Source organism: Leptodactylus fuscus, chromosome 9 (genome assembly GCF_031893055.1).
Source record: "Leptodactylus fuscus isolate aLepFus1 chromosome 9, aLepFus1.hap2, whole genome shotgun sequence".
Classification (NCBI taxonomy): Eukaryota; Metazoa; Chordata; class Amphibia; order Anura; family Leptodactylidae; genus Leptodactylus; species Leptodactylus fuscus.
The window spans coordinates 81,204,775-81,222,441 of NC_134273.1; the positions used below are offsets into that span (position 1 = coordinate 81,204,775).

Below are 17,667 nucleotides of genomic sequence, written 5' to 3' on the forward strand. Positions count from 1 at the left end.
TACGGCCTTATTTCCATACATTATTTTTCTGATGGTATCCTTGCCAATCAGAGATCGGCAATGGGCGTCCATGTGACACTCAGGCTGCCATGTCTGATCTGGCCATTTCTGCCCATGATAGTCTAATGTGACAGATTTTTTTCCAGGACTTAAAAATGGCAGGGACCTGGCACCCGGGACCCTGGCTAGTCTGCAGCCTCTTCGGTCCTTACCAATCACAGCTCGGTGCTTAGTATTGCAGCTCAGCTCATTCACTTGGATGGGACTGAGCTGAGATGATACCATGTGACCGATGAATGTGATGTCACATGGCCTATGAGGCAGAAGCGGTGCAGACACTTGAAATAGGGGTCCTGAATTTTGTATTCCTGGATTTTCAATTGATGACCTATCCTGCGGATAGGACAAGGAATTAGAAAGTCTCAGAAAACCCCTTTAAGGCTCTGTATATGCTGCATTTATGGCTTCCAGTGAAGGTATATGCTCATGATATATATGGGGGTCTGTAACAGATGTCATACAGTGGGAGAGGGGCCCACGTTAGAAAAAAAAAAAGTATACGGCTTTGTGATGGCCATCTGTAATGCAATGTAAAAAAAAGGTAAAGCAGTCAGATTGAATAGTGTGTCCATAGTACAGATGCTAAAACGCGCTCACTATTATCGCACACATACCGATCTGCACGATGATGTCACATGCAATGGCCGCCTATGACATCATCAGTGCACACACAGTCGTTGATTATGATTACACTATTGTAAGATACCCCGGCCTCATATTTTGGGATTATTACATGGCTCATAGTGACAAGCGATATGACATCACAGGCCTCATTTACATCCATGTCACCCCTTTATTTGCCTGCGGCTCTCCATAGAGGTCAATGGAGTCAGACTATACAATTCTGGTTAGAAAGTCACCCAGATCCTGACAGGAGACACAGGTCCCTCTGCACTGGCAGCCACAGCCTCTGTTCTGGCTGCAGGACATGCTGGGCATTGTAGTTCCCCAACAGGTTGTAGAAACCTGTTAGCAGCAAGCAGCAGTGGGAACCAGGCAGGTCCCAGAGACCAGGAGCCCCAGCTGCTCAAACAGCCATGACGTCATTCAAGAACCCACCAATCCGAACGCAGCCTGCCAGAGGACCTGACCAATCAGCGCGTTCTCCTCGTTGATGCTACGTGCGCGCGCCCCCTCCCACCTCACGTGCTCGTCCCCGTGACGCCGTCTGTAGAGGCGCGCCTCCGTCTCCTCCTCCTCCACTGCGCGGTCCCGGTGACGTCACGAGCGCCATATTGAACGACGGCTTTTGCTCCTCGTTCCCGAAGCTGCTTCCGCCGCCGCTGCTGGTGAGATTGTTACCGGCTACAGCAGGCGGCTGAGCTCGTATTCCTGCCCAAAGCAGAAGAACAGGGGGCCCCGAGGCGGGGTAAAGGGGGGTCTCCTGGTTCTGTGGTGAAAGTGTGGCTCAAAGGATCGGGAGGCAGCCGGTGTGCGACAACCCCCTTCCGGCCATGGACGTCGACCGGCTCCAAGAGGCTCTGAAAGGTCAATGTGCTTCTTCAGTCTGTGACTGGGCTGTGGTAATGGGAGAAGTGCTTGTGGGGGACTTTGTAGGGGGAGGTGGGGGGCTGTGAGGGGTTGTAGTGGGGGCAGGAGGTTACAAGTTCTCATTATGGGGGGGTATGTGCCTGGGGGGCTACAAGGTGATAGTGCTGAGGGGTGAGGTAATAATTGTGGAGGGGACTGTGTCAGAAGTAAGAATAGGGGAGACGGTGGGTTAGTGAGGTGCGGTGTGGGGGACGGCTGCTTGGAGGGGACGAGGTGCACTTTGGGGAACAGCTGGTTGGAGGGGATACGGTTTGCTTTGGGGGATGGCTGGTTGGAGGGAGATACGGGTTGCTTTGAGGGTTGGAGGGGACATGGTGCACTTTGGAGGGCCAGCTGGTTGGAGGGGACGAGGTGCACTTTGGGGGATGCCCGGCTGGAGGCCATGAGGTGCACTTTGGGGAATGGCCGGTTGGAGGGGACATGGTGCACTTTGGAGGGCCAGCTGGTTGGAGGGGACGAGGTGCACTTTGGAGGGCCAGCTGGTTGGAGGGGACGAGGTGCACTTTGGAGGGCCAGCTGGTTGGAGGGGACGAGGTGCACTTTGGAGGGCCAGCTGGTTGGAGGGGACGAGGTGCACTTTGGAGGGCCAGCTGGTTGGAGGGGACGAGGTGCACTTTGGAGGGCCAGCTGGTTGGAGGGGACGAGGTGCACTTTGGAGGGCCAGCTGGTTGGAGGGGACGAGGTGCACTTTGGAGGGCCAGCTGGTTGGAGGGGACGAGGTGCACTTTGGAGGGCCAGCTGGTTGGAGGGGACGAGGTGCACTTTGGAGGGCCAGCTGGTTGGAGGGGACGAGGTGCACTTTGGAGGGCCAGCTGGTTGGAGGGGACGAGGTGCACTTTGGAGGGCCAGCTGGTTGGAGGGGACGAGGTGCACTTTGGAGGGCCAGCTGGTTGGAGGGGACGAGGTGCACTTTGGAGGGCCAGCTGGTTGGAGGGGACGAGGTGCACTTTGGAGGGCCAGCTGGTTGGAGGGGACGAGGTGCACTTTGGAGGGCCAGCTGGTTGGAGGGGACGAGGTGCACTTTGGAGGGCCAGCTGGTTGGAGGGGACGAGGTGCACTTTGGAGGGCCAGCTGGTTGGAGGGGACGAGGTGCACTTTGGAGGGCCAGCTGGTTGGAGGGGACGAGGTGCACTTTGGAGGCCCAGCTGGTTGGAGGGGACGAGGTGCACTTTGGAGGGCCAGCTGGTTGGAGGGGACGAGGTGCACTTTGGAGGGCCAGCTGGTTGGAGGGGACATGGTGCACTTTGGAGGGCCAGCTGGTTGGAGGGGACGAGGTGCACTTTGGGGGATGCCCGGCTGGAGGCCATGAGGTGCACTTTGGGGAATGGCCGGTTGGAGGGGACATGGTGCACTTTGGAGGGCCAGCTGGTTGGAGGGGACGAGGTGCACTTTGGAGGGCCAGCTGGTTGGAGGGGACGAGGTGCACTTTGGAGGGCCAGCTGGTTGGAGGGGACGAGGTGCACTTTGGAGGGCCAGCTGGTTGGAGGGGACGAGGTGCACTTTGGAGGGCCAGCTGGTTGGAGGGGACGAGGTGCACTTTGGAGGGCCAGCTGGTTGGAGGGGACGAGGTGCACTTTGGAGGGCCAGCTGGTTGGAGGGGACGAGGTGCACTTTGGAGGGCCAGCTGGTTGGAGGGGACGAGGTGCACTTTGGAGGCCCAGCTGGTTGGAGGGGACGAGGTGCACTTTGGAGGGCCAGCTGGTTGGAGGGGACGAGGTGCACTTTGGAGGGCCAGCTGGTTGGAGGGGACATGGTGCACTTTGGAGGGCCAGCTGGTTGGAGGGGACGAGGTGCACTTTGGGGGATGCCCGGCTGGAGGCCATGAGGTGCACTTTGGGGAATGGCCGGTTGGAGGGGACATGGTGCACTTTGGAGGGCCAGCTGGTTGGAGGGGACGAGGTGCACTTTGGAGGGCCAGCTGGTTGGAGGGGACGAGGTGCACTTTGGAGGGCCAGCTGGTTGGAGGGGACGAGGTGCACTTTGGAGGGCCAGCTGGTTGGAGGGGACGAGGTGCACTTTGGAGGGCCAGCTGGTTGGAGGGGACGAGGTGCACTTTGGAGGGCCAGCTGGTTGGAGGGGACGAGGTGCACTTTGGAGGGCCAGCTGGTTGGAGGGGACGAGGTGCACTTTGGAGGGCCAGCTGGTTGGAGGGGACGAGGTGCACTTTGGAGGGCCAGCTGGTTGGAGGGGACGAGGTGCACTTTGGAGGGCCAGCTGGTTGGAGGGGACGAGGTGCACTTTGGAGGGCCAGCTGGTTGGAGGGGACGAGGTGCACTTTGGAGGGCCAGCTGGTTGGAGGGGACGAGGTGCACTTTGGAGGGCCAGCTGGTTGGAGGGGACGAGGTGCACTTTGGAGGGCCAGCTGGTTGGAGGGGACGAGGTGCACTTTGGAGGCCCAGCTGGTTGGAGGGGACGAGGTGCACTTTGGAGGGCCAGCTGGTTGGAGGGGACGAGGTGCACTTTGGAGGGCCAGCTGGTTGGAGGGGACGAGGTGCACTTTGGGGGATGCCCGGCTGGAGGCCATGAGGTGCACTTTGGGGAATGGCCGGTTGGAGGGGACATGGTGCGCTTTGGGGGGACGGCTGGTTGGAGGACACGAAGTGCACTTTGAGGAATGGCCGGTTGGAGAGGATGAGGTGCACTTTGGGGGTACAGCCAGACAGACATATTGGAGTGGTGTTATGTGCCCCTAGTGTCAATGGAGAGGAAGCATAGAGACTATAGGGGTGGGTGCAGGACAGTGGAAGATACGTTGTGTTTGGGGGTAAGATGAGCACGGGGCAATGAGGTGTTTTGGTGGACACAAGTGCAGATACTACCAGGTGGTTGTGGGGACACACAAGTGCTAGAGCTATGAGTGGATGGTGGGAACATGAGCGAGGAGCCTATGGGATAGTTGAGAGAAGGGTGCAAGTGTGGAAGCTATATGGTCAGGGTGAACGAAGCGGAGGTACTAGGTGGATATTGTGTCTTGAGGGTGGAGGTTACACACGGGAATCCGGGGTGGGGGGTCATGAATATGGAGGCTACAAGTGAGCTGTATTTGTTACATTCAGCTGCTTATTCCTCTGTTGGGCTGAGCATGCATGTGTATGTTTGCAGAGGTTACAAACACTCAATCTGGAATCTGTGCACAATGCAGACAACCCCCGGGGCCCGACACTGCACCTATCAGCTTATGTGGTACCCAAAAACCATACATGAGGTATACAGTCAGTAGCAGACACCTACAGTGTATACAGCCTCCGGTCTGTACACTGACTGTCACAACAGATGCAAAAAACACACTAAGGGTGAATTCACACTGAGTAAACGCTAGCTTATTCTGAACGTAAAACACGTTCAGAATAAGCGGCGTCTAAAGCAGCTCCATTCATTTCTATGGGAGCGGGGATACGAGCGCTCCCCATAGAAATGAATGGGCTGCTTCTTTCACTCCGTGCAGTCCCATTGAAGTGAATGGGGAGTGCCGGCGTGTACGCTCCGGCATGAGCAGAGCTTGCCGTATACGCCGGCACTCCCCATTCACTTCAATGGGACTGCACGGAGTGAAAGAAGCAGCCCATTCATTTCTATGGGGAGCGCTCGTATCCCCGCTCCCATAGAAATGAATGGAGCTGCTTTAGACGCCGCTTATTCTGAACGTGTTTTACGTTCAGAATAAGCTAGCGTTTACTCAGTGTGAATGCACCCTAAGGGAGCCTACACATGGAGTAAACGCGCGTGTATTTTTGCAAATTACACGTGTAAATATAAGACTCCCATTGACTTCAATGATATTTATTACACGTGTAAAAATACGCCTGTAAAATGTAATTGAAGTCAATGGGAGTCTTATTTTTACACGTGTATTTTGCAAAAATACACGCGCGTTTACTCCATGTGTAGGCTCCCTTAGTGTGTTTTTTGCATCTGTTGAGACCGTCAGTGTACAGACCGGAGGCTGTATACACTGTAGGCGTCTGCTGCTGGCTGTATACCTCATGTATGGTTTTTGGGTACCACATCAGCTGATAGGTGCGGTGTCGGGCCCCGACCAATCCGTTACTGATGACCGTACGGTTTTTGGAGGATTGATGCATCATATGGTAGTTTGGTACATTGCAGGATGTCTTTCTTAAAACCATAAAATACTTAGGTGTGGATACCATACGCTCACCAAGAATGGATTCTCTTTACACAGACAGCCCATTGAGCTTAAGGGGAATTGTGTAATACTTCATTTCCCCAACGGTGGCGCCGTACATTTAAATGTTCAAAAAGCACTTGGGTTATGTAGTTGCCCAGGTCTTTCCGTTCTAGTCTTGCACAATTTCTTTAAGGACTGCTGGGAACAAATTCTGCTGATCCCGGATCCAGTCCTGCCATTGAAGAGAAGGGGTTCTGTAGAATTAATACGGTGCACCATAGACAGCCAGCGAGTGTCTGGGTAGGTCAGGGAGTGATCTGGTCCTGTCCTAGGATCCAGCTGAGAAATTCGCTGCAGCCTTTTGGACTTTTCTAGCCGATAGAATTAGTTTCGGGGTTTGCACGTTCCCAAAGTTCAGCGTTTTGTCCCTGCCGTGCCCTGTTTGTATAAGTTTTCGCTGCGATGTCTTTGATGTATTAGCCGGAGTTGTTGGGAATCTCCTCCGTTCTCACAGCGAGTTTTATTGTCCTAGTTGGAGAACGGTTTGGTATAATTGTCAGTCTTGCCAGGGCTGGTAGGGGAATGTTAGGAGGAATTACGTGAGGGCATTGAGCAGGGTGTGCCGCGGGATAGTGTGTGCTGTGCTCAGGAGACACGGGCATTTTGCGAGCGGTTGGATAATGGTTGTCTGCAGTCTTTCCAGGGATTCTGCCCCCACCCCCATCCCAGCAGGACCAGCACAATCCAGCTTTTTGCTGTCACAACCTTCAGCTGCGTGTTTCATTTGTAACAGGAAGGAAGGGGAAAAAAAACCCAGCGTGGCCTCTGGATTACTGTAATTTACCTTCATAAATTATTAGATTTTAGATTTGTATTATTTATGGCATGTAAGGGTTGATATTAAGATTGTTCTTGCAAAAAAAAAAATCTTCAATTTTTTTTTCCTCCAGATCGGGTTTGCCTTATACGTTAGTCCATGTATACTGTCTGAGGGATATTATGAGACTTATTAAGACTAGAGTTTCATATGCCGGTCTTAATAAATGTATCTGATCTCTGGATCCCCTTCCACTCGTAAGAATAGGGGTCCGGTGTCCCCCCCCCCCCCCTTTGAATGTGGCGGCAGTAGGGCCTGTCTGTTGCTCCATTCAATGTGAGGGATTTACTAAGACTGACTTTTCCTACACCAGGCATTACCGTACCCCTGCTGGGGTGAGGTGCGTGCTTCAGCCGCTTATTTCTGTCGGCCTTCTATGGGCCAGAATTGAAATCCATGCCAGCCAGGGATTGGTGTAGATGTTTGGTTTAATTCACACTGGCATAAGTAATGGGAACTTTGCTGCAGACTTGTATGACTGCCACATCGTTTAAACGGGACCGGTTAATGGGAATCCTACAGTTTGATGGCTGTGTTAGAATCATGGGGCCGCCGAAATGGTCTCCTGTTGCAAAAAAAAAAAAAAAGTAATTGCAAAGTTATTTATTTTTTTTTTCCCCTGCCTTCTAACCGTTCATGTTGTGGTGCTTTTCCTGTGTGCAAGTTGCTGTGTAATGACGGTACAACCGGTAGCAGATTTATAGGTAAGGGGCTTCATGCACTGCTGTATTGTATATGGGCAGAATACTTTTTTAATATGGTGGTCAATGGGGCATGTCACTATTATGGCGCTACACCCGTGCACCCTAAGGGCCTGCCAAGCGCTCCTGTCCCTTCCTTTTAGAATTGGTGAGGCTCTGATTCCCACCGATCCAACCGACTGACATGTCACACGTGGTATAAAATGTTAGGTGCCCTTTAAGTCGTCTCACGATTTGGAGTTTCTGGTAAGTAAACACGCTGCTTTGCAACTTTCTTCCTGGTGTGATCAGAACTGGTTTCCCAGAGTATTTCAGGCAGGAGGGAGGTGCCTTTGTGCTCCAGAAACAAAGTAGAAGCAGCGGCAGCGTCGCAGGTTGTGGATGACTCTGAATCAGGGTTAATGGTTAGCTCCACCAGATTGTGGTATCTCAGCCGTGCGCCCCTCCTCCCCTCTGTGTACAGACAATTAGGCGTAGATAAGCAAAGAAGGGAATCTATACTAGGGTGTTGGAAAACTGATATTCCTGTGTGGCTGTTTGTGTGGGTGTGTTCGTGGTTTTAGGGCTCAAAAGTGATCATTTTAATATCCAACCATTCATTGAAGTTTTTTTTCTTTTCGTTTTAGACTTTGAAAAAAAAGGAAAGAAGGAAGTAAGTTCGGAACTGGATCAATTTCTCTGCCATGTGGCGAAAACAGGGGAGACCATGTAAGTGGGCACGGGAATCCGGTCGTCTTTTATTAAGTATCTCCTTTATCTAAAATACTTTCAATAATGGGGTAATATGGCTTACTAACGGGGGCTTCTGACACCTCCGCTGTGTTGGAGGGTTTCATAAGCCACACCCACCGCTGCCTGCCCGTGTCATCAGCGTGGGACTCGTGTCCATTACATGGTGCCAGGTGGAGGGTCTTGTGACTATACACATCAGTCAGCCCTTGTTTCTGGAGTGTAGTGAGTTAGTATGGAGGAGGCTGACTGACTGAGGGTAAGTTCACACAGGGTTTTTTGATCAGGATTTTAAAGCCGTATCCGCCTCAAAATCTTGACCAAAAGACGGCTCCCATTTAAATCAATCGGAGCCGGTCAGTTCTTTTTTCCGGGAGCCGTTTCTTCCAGCTCCCAGAAAAAAGAAGCGACATGCTCATTCTTTCAGGCAGAGTCGCCTCACGACATCCTCCTGAAGACTCTCCCGTCTAGGCCCATTCATTTGAGCCTAATCCAGAGCGGAGCACTGCACCAGCATCCAGTCACAGCTACCCATATTTTGGACCTGAGCCTAAGGCGGCCTCCGCCTCAGGTTCCGGTCTAAAAAAAAAACCCCGGGTGAACTTACCCTAATGATCACACATTCCTCCTCCTGGCACAGGTTCTGGATGGGAGCACCCTGTTGGTGAGACTAAGGGTGCATGCACACTGCGTAACGCCGGGCGTGTATTAGAGCCGTACACGCCGGCATTACAGCAGACTGCCGAACACTTCCCATTCACTTCAATGGGAGCGCTCGTAAACGCCGCTGTTACGAGCGCTCCCATTGAAGTGAATGGGAAGTGTTCGGCAGTCTGCTGTAATGCCGGCGTGTACGGCTCTCATACACGCCCGGCGTTACGCAGTGTGCATGCACCCTTAAAGTGGTCGACCCTCTTTAAGAAGCGACAGGTGCTCTTTAGGTTAGTGCAACATGACAACCTGTGGGCGTGCAGCATTAAGATCATAAATATCTCTGCAAATCAGAACTATCCATGTAGAAATTGTGAGTGTGGTCACTGTGATCCATCAGGTCAGGATTTCTGCTGTCTGTCCTGTTACAGCTATTGCTACTTTCCTATCCTCATGTTCCCTGCGGCGATCTTGCGGCAAGCACACGGACCCCATTATAGTCTATGGGGTCTGTTTGCTTTTACTGCACACCACTTGCAAATGCACTCAGTAGTCCGTTTGGGGGGTCCTCATGCGGAGTAAGGGTGAATTCACACTGAGTAAACGCTAGCTTATTCTGAACGTAAAACACGTTCAGAATAAGCGGCGTCTAAAGCAGCTCCATTCATTTCTATGGGAGCGGGGATACGAGCGCTCCCCATAGAAATGAATGGGCTGCTTCTTTCACTCCGTGCAGTCCCATTGAAGTGAATGGGGAGTGCCGGCGTGTACGCTCCGGCGTGTATGCTCCGGCATGAGCAGAGCTTGCCGTATACGCCGGCACTCCCCATTCACTTCAATGGGACTGCACGGAGTGAAAGAAGCAGCCCATTCATTTCTATGGGGAGCGCTCGTATCCCCGCTCCCATAGAAATGAATGGAGCTGCTTTAGACGCCGCTTATTCTGAACGTGTTTTACGTTCAGAATAAGCTAGCGTTTACTCAGTGTGAATGCACCCTAAGGGAAACATTAATGGCCATTGTTCTGATCCTCTGGCTGATTAGAACAGCAGGCAGCTGAAGGTAATGTGAACTTGGCTATAGGTAGGTTGACTGTTTTAAGATGAAGTCTTCTTGTTAGTGAGGTTACGCGTAGCCAGTTGTAGTTTGTTTTCTCCCCTGATCTGTAGGATGAGATCTGATGAGTGAAGCAGTAAGGCCTGCCAATAATCTCCGCTACATTCCATAGTTTGCTATGTATATAGATACGGGATAATGTTTGTCTAGACGAGGAAAAAAACTTTCCTCCCCTCAGCTCTTCTTGCAGAAATATCCTGTGGAAGTTATTGGGTAATATACTGTTTAGTTTGCTTTATAAACTCTGCACCGGGTCAGATAAACAGGGAGAGGGAGAGTTCTGGCGAGATATTTTGTGTGAGACATTTTGGGCCCTGCTTTGAGTTGTTTTATAAGTGGCTGCAGCTTGCTGCGCTCTCAGTATAAGGTCACATTCACACTTGTGTATTTTGCATTTGTTGTTTATTTACCTGTACATGAGATGGGTGCGGGTTCTTCATTTTCCTTTGTATAGGGCTGATTTTTGGCCCCCGTGGGTAGTAGAGGAATGGTCAGCAGGACAGATGGGCTGTGTATGATGATCTCTATACGACTCTACAGCATATGTTTCCGCAATGTATACAGCATAATTAGGGTATGGTCACAAGGAGACCTTATGGAGAAGACTGTAAGACTGCCTTCCTTTTCAGTGACTGACCCTTCACTCCTCAGCCTGCCGATAGAGTCCTGTTTGATCTTGGTGCCATTTTCACAGCAGAATCGTGACTTGCGCCGCCGTGCGAAGCCTCAGTCTGATTAGTCCTATTGTACGAGCCTAATTGTGTCTCTGCTTTCTGCCGTGGGTCTCTCAGGACCGGGTTTTTGTGTTCATGCCTTTAAAGGGTTACTTGGTTTGTGCCATATATGTGACAGCTGTGTAATGGGGCCAGTATTAGGCGTCCTGTATAGTGGATTGCCAGGTCTTATCATTTGCTTGTCTGGGTTGCGTTTCCATAATTGCATCACCCTCCATCCTAAACGCCCACGTTAAACACTTTCTAATCACTGCTACATGTGAACTTGTGCTTATCGTCAAGCTCTCTTGTCTCGGTCATGACTCAGTCTTCATTGACCCATTAGTTAGCAGAGGGACGTGCACCCTGTGAATTCTGCTTTGTGCCCCGTGTACTTACTCATTCCCGTCTGTAAGGCTTTCTGAACTCTTTCTGCTTCATGCAGTTATGGTGATAATCTGGGCAGCACCACAAGCTGGCACTCAGCCTTTGGCAATATAATTCCTACCCTGACAGCATGGGTCATGGCGTGGGAAGTCTGTGTCTAGGGTCCAGAATATCTGATTAGCCTCGGATAGTGACAGAACCGTTATAGCTCAGCTCTCAGAGGTTATTAGTGCGCGAGGCTTTGGTGCTGCCTGACCTGCACCCTCAGCCCTCCCGCTTCCTTGGCTCTGACCGCGCTCATGTAGTGAAGTGTTACTAGTCTGGAGCCAATCCAAAAATTTCTGAGCAACATAGCTTCTCGCCCAAAAGGCGAGGGTGTAATGTGCATGACACTAGGTTTGTAAATGTCCTTACGTTTCTGAGTTGATCCCGTCCGTAAACACATCTTTATCGATCCTTAAAAAATTTACAGACTGAGGGCGATCACCCCGAAATGTGCTACAGTTTGTTCATAGCAAACACATCACTTCTTTAATTTTTGGGCTCTGAAATGAGAACTGAACTATCCATTACTCTGGTTTTTCTGTGCAACGATTTTGATAAACCTGTTACATTTTTCCTTAGTCTTCTTTCCTGTTCTGATGCTTTTGCGCGCTCTTACACGAGATTGTTCCTTTCCTTTTTGCAGAGTTCAGTGGCCTCAGTTTAAAGATTACTTTATGTTCAAGCTTGAGAAGGTGATGGACGACTTCCGATCCTCTGCGCCGGAGCCCAGAGGGCCCCCCAATCCTAACGTGGAATACATCCCCTTTGATGAGATGAAGGAAAGAATACTGAAGATTGTTACTGGTTTCAATGGGTACGTAACAAATCACTCAACACGCTGACCATTAACGTTGCTTTTCTGTGCTGGAGCTAGAGCCGTGTACTTACTACAACATATGCGTTTCCGTGATCTGTTCTTTTAATCTGTGATAATGGTCGTCAAAAGTTGGATTTGGCAGCATTACCTAATATTGCACAATACTTGTCTGCAAAGTATGGAGCTGCGTGCCCCAGTACAGGACGAGCACATCTGTTTTCAAGGGTTTAGAACCAAACTGAGCCAGGACTTTGTATATTTTACTTGGGAGTATCCCTCTGAGGTTCGGGCAATGGTTATGACGGTATACAGCTGTACATTACACAGGAGCATTGGACTGTCCAACCTGCGACTCTCCAGCTGTAGCAAAACTACAACTCCTACTATATCCTGATAGACACATACAGTCTGAGTGCTGGGAGTTGTAGTTGTGCAATAGTTGGCGACCCAGTGAGCAGTTTATTCCTACATTTCCAGGGGGAATAGCAGAAGAACAGTATGCTTCAGGTTATTTCTTGGGAATGGTCTGATACGTCATATATACTATGTACCGCATGACACTTTACTAGTCAGAGGATACATAGACTAACAAATCGTAAATTACAGAACCATTCATGTGCTAGGATAGAGAGCTTACAATCTAGGAGGGCCTGAGGTGATACGAAGGTAAAAGGTTTATTCGATTTGGGGGTTGCAGCCACTGGCTTTTGAGAATATGGACTTATTAACCTGAGGTTCGTTCTTTAAAGGGTTGTGACACGAATGACACTTATTGCTTGGTCATTGGGAGTCACCTTTGGGACCCCGAAGTTTCTCTGAATACTCCGTGTCCATAGAGCAATGGTACACCTGGTTTTATGGGCTGGTGGAGATTGCTGATGGACCCCACAGCGATCTGATCTTATGCCCTGTCCTTCATGTGGCACAGTCTCTTATTTACTGACAGTCCGATGCTGAAGTCTCTGTTAATAAAGCATTGGACTATTGGTGCAAACTTGTGTGGTCCGTAATGATCGATTGGATTGTGTGAGGTATTCTCCACATGTAAGATAAGATAATCCTTTAATAGTCCCACAATGGGGAAATTTCAGTGATACAGTTTCATAGATGGTACAGTAGTATATAACAAGAGAGAAAAACACATACAAGCTCATGGCAGATAGAGAAATCCTAGGAATCATAGCAACTAAAAAGAAAGAAACACAGACACAATGTATCATATGGGTTCAGTATAGCCCCCCTCCTCTGTGTGTGTATAAACATGGTCACCAGTTTTCTTCTCTTTAAGTGCGTTTACATACAACAATGTAATATCTTCTTGTGTGTGTTTGTTTATTTATTTTTTTATTACTTTAAAGGACACCATTTACTATTCAGAGGCTTTGTGAGCTGGTCACCGACCCCCGGAGGAATTACACGGGCACCGACAAGTTCCTGAGAGGAGTGGAAAAGGTAAGTTTTTCTACACTATGGGATGGAGATCTGTGATAAAGTATCATAGCAATATAGCTTAATCTTATTACACTGCACACAGAGATTGGAGATACGTTTCCTCCCACATGTATGTAATATCTTGAGAACAAAAGTTTTATTTTGTAATTTTTGTATGTCATGTCTTTTTATACATTTTACTCCTAATTGTGATTTAACTTCTTATATTTCATGTTTTCCAGAATGTCATGGTGGTCAGCTGTGTCTACCCTTCTTCTGAGTAAGTATAATGCATTAAAGACATCAATGGGTCACGTATAGGAGTCTTGATAATATTCCTATTCGCCTATGGTCTATCTGCCGATATGATTATAGTCCCGTCACACTAGTTTTTAGTAATGCATAGAGAGGTATGGCTGCAGTATTGGTCACCCTGGGTTGGTCCTTCTGTGATCAAATTATGTCTTGGATAGTTAGATGCGGCATAATGTGGCTGCAGGTCATAGTTATTTCTCTGAGAAGTGTCGGCTGATTGTAATACTCCCATATAAATGAATGTATGTTGATACTGTAGTCCAGGTTATATCCAGACAGTGTCCTCTTCAGACTGGTCCCTAGCAGGAAATTTAGCTGCAAAGTTGGAAACGCTTTGATTTTCATACAACCTGCGTCTATGACGTTCACCATCCAGTTATCTTCTTACAGGAAAAATAATTCAACTAGCATAAACCGAATGAACGGCGTGATGTTTCCTGGGAACTCCCAGAGTTACACTGACAGGTATGTAGCACCGGGAACGTCGTACCCTCAAATTGGCGTTTGGCTTTTTACAGGGGGTTGTATGGTCTGTGATTGACTACACTGGTAGCATATACTACTGGTATCCACTCCCCTCACCCCAGGTACAGTGTATTAAAGGGATTCTCTGATAACTTATCACACGGGAACCCTGCTGTTCTCACAAACTGCTATACAAAGAACAATTCCACAAGCAAAAATCTCTGTTTTCTGTGTAATGGCTATGCTGAGCTACTGCCGGTCAGCTCCTATACAACTGAATGGGAGCTCAGTGCAGGCACTACATAGAGCTATCTGCCATATAGTGGGTGCTGAAAATAGCTGATCAGCAGGGGGCAGACTTGCACCAGTCTCATGTCAGAGACCTATTCTAAAATATCATTTGCCTTTAAAACCAGTTTGTGAATGCATGCGGTGTGGTCCTGTAATGTTGACACAATGAAAACGACTTAAATGCGTCCTTCCTAAAGTTACTCGCACTGGACTTTAGTTTATGGGTAAATGAATTGTCTTTCAGATCGAACATTAATGGTCCAGGGACCCCAAGACCACTGAGCAGGCCGAAGCTCTCTGTTTCAAGTCCCATGACAACTAATGGTTTGCCTGACGGCAGTGAAAACAAAGACTCAGAAGTACAACAGAAGGACGAGGATCACAGGTTATTCATCTTATTTGTCTCCCTGCACTAATACACTGGAGCTGTTGGGGATAATCCACATTTCTGTATCACAGACCCCCATTATATCCGGTTCATAGTTTCAGACTCATCATGTGGTCAGATTTTCATCCACATGTACCTGACCTGTAAATACATTACATAGGATTTGTGTTTAGCTTCCACTCACTGTGAAATTAGATTCTTCAGCACAATTGTGGGACCAGTTTATAGGTTTGTCCTTCCCTGTAATACTTACTGAATGTGAGCTGTATGTGTCCGTGATGCTACATGTACAAGCACAGCTTCAGGAGGGCAGACACTGATGCTTAGGATGATTAAATTTGGTCTCTCTCCTCCACAGTGTCTGCTTCTTGAGTCTCTTCTCTGTGCACACAGATACACAGCCTGTGTCATTCACTCCGTCCCTCTACAGACTGTTGCATGTGCTTCCTCCCTATTGATACTGACAATGTACAGTACGTTTGTCGCATTTGTCTATGGAGGAGCCAACACAGTAAGCAGCAATGTGTTAGATTTATGTTAGATACAGCAGGACAACCAACTATGTGAAGAAGACTGTACAGAATTGCAGCATAGTGTTAGGAAATAGTAAGTACACCTTGTTACTTACTGAAATGTCCTCGCCATTGATAAACTTTACATCTCTGTCTCTACAGTGATTCTCTGTCTCCTGAGGAAAGCTCCCCAACTAGTACTGTAAAGAACAAGCATATGGAGGAGGATCCGACAGAAGAGCACGAGGTCAAGAGGCTCAAGTTTGATACGGAAGATGAGGAAGAAGAGCAGCCGGCCCCCCAGGACTCCTCACCTAGCCAGTCCTCTAATGAAATGGTCGACGAGGCAGAAGCCGTATCCACTAGTGAGGAGACGGAAAAAGACACTTCTGAGACAGATATTCCTGCAGAAGGTGCGGCCCGTCCCTGTGCACCACCATGCGGTACATTTGTCGCCACCTTATGCTTTGTGGCAAGGCTTTCGCTGTACATGTCATAGCAAAAACATAAAGGGGGCCTCTTTAGTGGGCTGATGTTACATGGGCTAGCAGGCGCCCGCACCAGGGGTAATGTTTTCTCGGTGCATTTGATCATTTTGCATTTACTTTGCGAATTCATTTATATTAAAGGGGTTTCTATGTTCTAAAATGGGTCCCCTTCAATGTTTTTATTTTTTTAAATTTTTTATTGCACCCTGTTCACCAAGCTGGAGGGTCTGAAGGGGAATAATGCGCTAAATCAGCAGTGCCGCCCCTTCACTCTCAGGATTGGCAGTAGTCCACCCATCACAAGTTGTCCTTTCCTATGTATGTCACCAACATGTGACCCCTGAACAAGCCCTTTAAGCCTATAGGTATATAAGGGAGTATAGACTTGCAATCTTAAATTCATTTCCTTTTTCTTTGTCTTCTACGTTGCAGAATCTCTCGTGACCTCCAGCGAGTCTGCGGCTGAAGAACCCGAAAAAGAAAGTGCCGACAACCTGTGTGTAAGCGACGAGACCCCCGAGGAATCCCATCAGATGGAGCAGTCGGAGGCGTCCGAACCTCCGAGCGATTCTAGCACGGACGAAGCCGAGAACACAGCCTCGACAAGTAAAGCCGACGACGAGTGCGCCGAACCCGAGCACCCAGAAACTTTTGAAAAGACCCCCGAAATCCCTCCCGAGTCTCCCATGGATAACAGCGAGGGGGCCACAGATGTAGCAGAGGAACCTATGGAACAAGACTAACCACACTGACCCCCAGAGACCCCAGTATTTTCCAGACAGTTCTGTTTTTACACTGTATACAAATTTTACTTAATAAAAAAAAAGCGGACCTTTTAGTTTTACAAAAGGCAGGTTGTGAAACAAAAAAAAAACCACAAAAAAACACACAAAAAAAACTTTTCTGGAATAGAAACTGAGCTTTACTCGCCCCCCCACATCAGAACTGTGAATTTCTCAATCCTTCAGGTTCTGTTCGCCGCCGACTTCGGGCGATTTGTGTATAGAAGTTTTTTTTTTATTATTATTATTTGGAAAGGTTTTTAAACTGGAAGGTTATCGATTTGACACTCTCTCTTTTTCGAGGTTTTTCCACCATTTTTCTGGTTAGAAACAATGAAACAAAACCCTAAATGAATCTGTACGGCGTCTCGTCCCCTATTTGTCATTTCAGCTGAACTTTAGACTTTTTTGGGTTGTTTTTTTTTTTTTTTTTTTTCTTTTAAAGGTTCCATGGGAGGCGTGCGCCCTCTCCACACTAATTCCTACGGCAGTGAATGTGCGTCCGGCTCCTCAAAACCTATGACTTCTCAACCAAAATTCAGTATGTGGTGGAGGGAGGCATGAAGAGCGGAGGGGCGGCCTGTGGGGGGTTTTATTTTGGAAGCTGGTATGGTGGTGGCATAGACTGTGGGTTCACTTTGTGTCATTTGCCCTAATGTTGGGTCGTTTTGGGACTGTTTGCACTGATTTAGGTCGTGTCGGGCCTGATGCCCATGACCTAGCTGTGTATATGGGGACCCTGCACCCCTATAGGCATTGCTGCAACATGGCTCCCTGGTACTGTAAGACCCCGTAGACTCGTGTGGGCGCTGTATTACAGCTTTGTACAACTCAGGGATTGCGGAGCTGTAATATGGCCGTGTGCAGGAGACCACTACTCCATTAAAATCCAGCTGCGTTGCAAGAAACTTCACACGTGGCCGAAATATGTTGCAAATCAGTTTTTTCGGTTGGGGCTATTTCTGCAGCAAGTGGCTACGCGACGATTAGTCATGTGACCTAGGTTGCGATAAGGCGTTACACCTAATGTCGGTCACTGGGGTTTGGTTGTATCGTGACAGTCGGCCTTGTGGATTCTGCACGACTCCAATCTCTACTGGCTATGACACTTGTGATCTTGGGGTAAGTTCACACGGGGTTTGTTTTTGGTCCGGAACTCCGCCTCAGGTTCCGGACCAAAATACGGGTAGCTGCGACTGGATGGCGGTGCAGTGCATCA

The 17,667-nt window shown here is 49.0% G+C and overlaps 1 protein-coding gene across 1 annotated transcript; it reads left to right on the forward strand.

Moving 5' to 3' along the window:
* The first annotated feature begins 1,238 nt into the window (after window positions 1-1,238).
* Window positions 1,239-17,459, forward strand: PPP4R2 (protein phosphatase 4 regulatory subunit 2). Its single transcript, XM_075287535.1, has 9 exons — window positions 1,239-1,548; window positions 7,945-8,026; window positions 11,603-11,773; window positions 13,135-13,228; window positions 13,450-13,487; window positions 13,913-13,987; window positions 14,523-14,663; window positions 15,341-15,591; window positions 16,099-17,459. The coding sequence occupies exons 1-9, from the start codon at window positions 1,515-1,517 to the stop codon at window positions 16,407-16,409; spliced, it is 1,197 nt and encodes a 398-aa protein (XP_075143636.1). The 5' UTR covers window positions 1,239-1,514; the 3' UTR covers window positions 16,410-17,459.
* The last annotated feature ends 208 nt before the right edge of the window (window positions 17,460-17,667 follow it).